The sequence below is a fragment of the Panulirus ornatus genome, chromosome 31, assembly GCF_036320965.1.
Source record: "Panulirus ornatus isolate Po-2019 chromosome 31, ASM3632096v1, whole genome shotgun sequence".
In the NCBI taxonomy this organism is placed as follows: domain Eukaryota; kingdom Metazoa; phylum Arthropoda; class Malacostraca; order Decapoda; family Palinuridae; genus Panulirus; species Panulirus ornatus.
The window spans coordinates 3,439,165-3,445,164 of NC_092254.1; the positions used below are offsets into that span (position 1 = coordinate 3,439,165).

The 6,000-nt window shown below is 38.0% G+C and overlaps 1 protein-coding gene across 2 annotated transcripts in view; it reads left to right on the forward strand.

Annotated features, from left to right (window-relative positions):
- Top3alpha (topoisomerase 3-alpha) overlaps nt 1-4,390 on the forward strand; it is a 45,689-nt gene extending 41,299 nt beyond the window's left edge. Inside the window, exons 19-20 of one of the 2 annotated variants that reach the window (XM_071680368.1) lie at nt 219-367; nt 3,581-4,390. In XM_071680368.1, coding sequence (XP_071536469.1) covers nt 219-367; nt 3,581-3,720 — 289 coding nt within the window. In that variant the 3' untranslated portion in view covers nt 3,721-4,390. The remainder of the gene's footprint in view (nt 1-218; nt 368-3,580) is intronic. The other variant, XM_071680367.1, reaches the window with a different exon arrangement.
- The last annotated feature ends 1,610 nt before the right edge of the window (nt 4,391-6,000 follow it).

A 6,000-nucleotide genomic window follows, 5' to 3' on the forward strand; every position in this document is an offset into this window, starting at 1 on the left:
TGTATAACCATGGAGGAGTTTATTCACTTAGAAATTGATTGCTGAGGGTAAGTCAAGATCACTTGTCCTATATTATGTTGTTACCAAAGATTGAGGTGATTGTGGCAGTGAAGTTGATGTTTTTTGAAACATTTGTCTTTTGTTTGTTTCATCATGATCTTCATAGAAACATAAATACTGATAAACCCATGCAAATTTATAGCAACTGCTGCTTTCAGATATACAGTGCATAAGGAAGGTCCCAACAAAGGTCGAGATTTCTACACTTGCAGCAAGGATCGCAGTGAACAGTGCCGCTTCTTCAAGTGGGCAGATGAAGTTGGGGATGATGCAGATGGAGGTGGTACAGGGAACACGTGGAATAATGGTAATTTTTTTGGTGTTGTTTTCGGTATATCCCTTCCACAAAGTCAGCAAAGAATTATATCTGGCTGTGGAACATTTCCTGCATTGGAAAGGATTATGTACCTCTAGGGTTGGTAGGGTGGATGTTTTGAAATGGATTTTGTTGGGAGTATGTTTTAGAGGGGACTTTTCCTGCCTTGGCAGAGAATGTGTACAAGAGGGGACATTTAGTTTACCCACTCAATATGTTTCTTAATGTGGTCTTCTTGTGACAGGCCAGGCACTATATCTCTCACATACTCCTGTAATTTGCTCCCTGGGAAATTATAGTCAGACTCTGACATCGTTTCTCAAATCCCATCTTTGTCACTTTGGATAAGATTGAGTTGAAGTTTGTTAATCATGTACCTAACCAATACAAGAGCATATCTAGGTTTTAGATTGCTAAAATTTAATCTTTTTCACTCCATCTTTCCACCTCCAATTTGGTCTCCCTCTTCTCCTCGTTCCCTCCACCTCCGACACATATATCCTCTTGGTCAATCTTTCCTCACTCATTCTCTCCATGTGCCCAAACCATTTCAAAACACCCTCTTCTGCTCTCTCAACCACGCTCTTTTTATTTCCACACATCTCTCTTACCCTTACGTTACTTACTCGATCAAACCACCTCACACCACACATTGTCCTCAAACATCTCATTTCCAGCACATCCATCCTCCTGCGCACAACTCTATCCATAGCCCACGCCTCGCAACCATACAACATTGTTGGAACCACTATTCCTTCAAACATACCCATTTTTGCTTTCCGAGATAATGTTCTCGACTTCCACACATTTTTCAAGGCTCCCAAAATTTTCGCCCCCTCCCCCACCCTATGATCCACTTCCGCTTCCATGGTTCCATCCGCTGCCAGATCCACTCCCAGATATCTAAAACACTTCACTTCCTCCAGTTTTTAATACTTTGTATTCCTCTCATAGGTTTTTGATTATTTACAAATGTATTCAGGAATGATTGTATGCCTTTTGAGTCATTAATTTATGTAAGAAATAATGGCAGCCTGGATAAGTCAGCTCTGTGGTTACTTCAATCCAATTTTAAAATGTACCTCTTATGACCTCTTATTTATGTCTTGTTTCCCTTCATGAAGATAATTTTCAAGTAACAGAATACTGTTTTGCTTGTCAGAAAATCCAGCTTTATTTCACCAGCCTACTTTAGGGTAAAGACAGATGTCTTCGGTAATTTAAAGTTTACCCACCCATCTGGTTTTTTTTGGTGAGCATTCAAGTCAATGGTAGAAGTCATGAAGATTTTTTATGCATGACTTTCTGCCCCACTCTCACTCTCTCTCTTTGTGATGTATGCATGGGTATGTGTATATGCACCTGTAAATATGGAGACTTTTATATGCACCTGTAAATATGGAGACTTTTTGCAGTAAGAAAGAAATGAAACATTTCTGGAGAATTTTGGATGGTTGTATTAATGGGTTTAAGAAGGAGGAAAGTGGTTATAATGGATGATATGAATCCAGTGGTGGGGTGTGATGAAATTGGTGAGATGGTTGGTAAATGGGCATTGCCTGGAGTAAATGAGAATGGAAATTATCTTTTGGATGTCTGTGCTGAGAGAGCTTTATTCCTTGCAAACTCCTTGTTTTAGCAAAAGGTGATCCACAGATATGCATGGATGAAAAATGATAGAAGAAGAGAACAAAAGGATTTAATTGGCTATGGGTGAAAGGTTGTGCTGGATGCTAGAGCTGTGAGAGGATTCTTTGGAGATTCTGATAATTTTGCTCTTCTTTTGGAGGTGAGGATGATGGAGAAGTGCAGGTATGGCATGAGGAATGGAGAGGTAAAAGTGTTGGCAAAGGAGATGAATAAAAAATCAAACAAAGGAACAATGATAGCCATCCCCCAATCCTAAGGCACCACCTTTTGCGTCCATGCTAAATTAATATGAAATGTATCCACTGTCATACTTTCTCCTCCATACTTCAACATTTCAGTTGTACTCCTATCCACATCCAGTTGCCTTTTCCACCTCCAACCTCTTTTTCCCTCCCTTCTTGCTATGGGCCCCTGCACTTTCATACCTTTCTATATCTATGGGTGTAGCAGCTGCTGCCTTACCTTCTCTAATATTCATTAGTTCTCCAAAATACTATTTCCATCTTTCTTTCACTTCCTCCTTTTAATTCAGTAACTCCCCTTCCTTATTTCTCACATTTATATTTTTACTCTTACATCCATATCTTTCCTTTTTCACCTCCTTCCAGTACACTTTCTTGCTTAACCTAAACTTTTCACACAACTTTCTTCCAGAATCTTCATCTTCTCTGTTTGCTTTCTTCAGTCAGCTTCTTAACATTTTGCTTACCCGTTATATTCTATCTTCCTCCTTTGTTGAACTTCCAATGGTACATTCCTTTCAAGCAGTCTACCATATACCTTTACCTTCTCTTCTACAGCATTTCTAATTTTATCCATCCACTCTGTATTGCCCCTCCAATTCTTAAATCATACAAACTTGTATCAGACTACTAATGCTAGAACCTTTAACAGACTTTCTCTAAACATTTTAAACAACTCATTCATTCATGACTGCATCTTTAGCTAAGTACCCTTCAATTAGATTTGTGTCATTTGATCAGTTTTACATCCAAACACTACACATGTTCAAGCAGGATATTATTTTTACAGTCCTGTGTCTGTCTGTAGACACATACTTGTATAACAATTAATCAAGAGGAATACTTAATTGAAATTTTTATTCTTACACCATTGATTCTCCCAATCAAGGTAATGAAATTATTAGATTTTAGGGCCAGTAGATGCATAAATATACATGTAGATTAGGACAAAGTAAATTTGTGACAAATGCTGTAACTCAGGAATGTTGAAATGATGCAAGTTCAGATTTATAGCAGATGAGGTTTTCTGCCTGTTCCTGGCATTACCTTGATGTGGGATATATATCACGAAAAATGTTTAAGCAGAGACATATATCACTATCACGGTATAATTTTTTTTGTCTCTACCAAAGGGCATTATCTTTTTTTTTTTTTTTTCATTTTAGCCATTTGATTTGCATATTTCCATGCATTTTTCACGTAATGAAAACTTTTGTGAATCTCTTAATTCAAAAAGACTTACCTGATATTAGAAGAAAAATAAAGAAATGAGAATTATTATTTGAAATTTACATAGTTTGTTATGTGGCAGATTCAGGGTTTGGGCGTGGTCAAGGAAGAAGCAGTGGCGGAATGAAACGTAAAGCTCCAGAAGGGAACAAGCCAAAGAAGAGAAAGTGTGGAATATGTGGGGAAGAAGGACACAATAGAAAGAATTGTCCATTGAATTGATTTTGATTCGGTAAAGTACAGATTCATTGATTTTAGAAACAGACGTTCAGGAGGAAATTAAAAATATATGCTTTACATATTGTTTTAGAGAAGGAAAAACTCCTGTGTTTACTTTATTGTCGAAAAGAAGAATGCTGTACTGTAGTAATTATTGTCACAAGTACTTTTTTAATTTTTTATCTTCATGTGTGAAAAAGTTTACTTGACTAGCAACTCGATGTTTAACCCCCAAATGGTAAGTTATGTGAAAATTTAAGTGTAGGTTATTTATTAGTAAATCTCCAGTATTTTTAATATTTTTGACATTTCATTTTTCATACAATATCAATTTTCTCATATGGTTGTTTGTGTTTATTTCAAGGAAATCAATCAAGATAATCCCAATCCTTTGTGACTTATCTCAATATATTGTTCTGAATGTTGTAATAGCTCTTCTCTTGTAATTATGACTACTTTCTGCACCTCCAGCTAACCTTTGATATCTACCCATGCCAAATCCCATTATATCCAATATGTTTGTCCTGTGAATCTATGCTAATCTTCCGTATTTCACCTTATCTGTTATAGTTCAAAATCTTACATGGCATATTGTTGCAGAGACAATTAATATAGCATATTTTTCAGTTTTGACTGGAGTTTATACTGTTTAATAATAAAATATCTAGTCAAACATGGTGATGATACAAGCCTCAGGTGAGTACTGAGTTCTAAGTTCACTCACTTAAAATTCATCCCTGGCACCACAGGTTCTACATCACCACTTACCCCCAGCCCCTTTACCACAGGTTCTGCATCAACAGTCACCCCCAGCCCCTACATTGCAGGTTCTGCATCACCATTTACCCCCGTCCCCTGTACCACAGGTTCTACATTACCAGTTACCCCCATCCCCTATACCACAGGTTCTACATTACCAGTTACCCACTTACCCTGTACCACAGGTTCTACATTACTGTTACCCCCACCTCCTGAACCACAGCCTCTACATTTCCAGTTACCCCAGCCCCTGTGTCAAGGTGATATAGGCTGTAAATCACAAATTCACTTGTAGTTAGCATTGCATTTTGTTTTCAATTTCAGAAGATATATTCCAGGTGAAGGTTGGTCAGATGCAGAGGTGTGAGATGCCACCATGGTTGCTCAATTTGTTTATGAGTTGGGATGGTGAGGGAGGCGAATGCAAGAGTTTTGGGGTGAGGGGCAAGTATGCAGTCTGTAAGGGATAAGAGAGCCTGGGAAGTGAGTCATTTGTTTGCTGATGATACAACACAAGTGGCAGATTCAAGTGAGACACTGCAGAAGTTGGTAACTGAATTTGGAAGTACGTGAATGGAGTAAGTTGAGTGAATATGAATAAAAGCAAAGTTATTAGGTTTAGCAGGATTGTTGGACGGGTAGGTTGGGGTGTGAGTTTGAATGATGAAAAATTGGAAGAAGTGTTTTAGATACGTAGGAGTGGACATGGCAGCAAATGAAACCATGAAGTGGAAATGAGTCATAGGGTGGGGAAAGGGGCAAAGGTTCTGGGAGTGTTGAAGAACATGTGGAAATAGTGTTATCTGAGAGAGCAAAAATGGGTATGTTTGAAGGAATAGTATTCTCAACAATATATATGGGTATGAGGCATGGTCTGTAAAAATGGATGAGCTGAGGAGGGTAGATATGTTGGAAATATGTTTGAGGACAATATGTTATGTACAGTAGTTTGATCGAGTAAGAGACATGTGTGGCAATAAAAAGTGTGTGATTGAGGGAGTTGAAATAGCTTGGACATATGGGGAGAATAAGTAAGTTAAGGATGACAATATCAGAAGTGGAGGGAATGAGGAAATCAAGGATACCAAATTGGAGATGGGAGTATGGAGGAAAAAGGTTTTGTGTGATTGGGGCCTTAACATATAGGATGTTGAAAGATGTGCATGGGATAGAGTGAATTGGAACAATGTGGTATACTGGGGTGTAAAGTGGTTTGACATCCAATCAGTGGACTTAACCAGGTCAGGTGAAGCATCTGGGATAAACCATGGAAAGGTCTGTAGAACAGACATACGATGTAAGCTTGGGTATGGGTAGCAGGAGTAGATCATTAGCTGAGGTTGTAGCCCGGTTCAGGTATCATCTAAAATCCATCTTGGATATTTTGATGTCTTTTTTTATTATTATTATCTATTCTTTTAAATACATAATTGCCATTTCCCACATCAGCAAGGTAGTGCCAAGAAACAGTGTAAGCTGTTTGTGAAAAAAAAGTTGGTTGTTTGGTATGTAAGCCAAAGATAC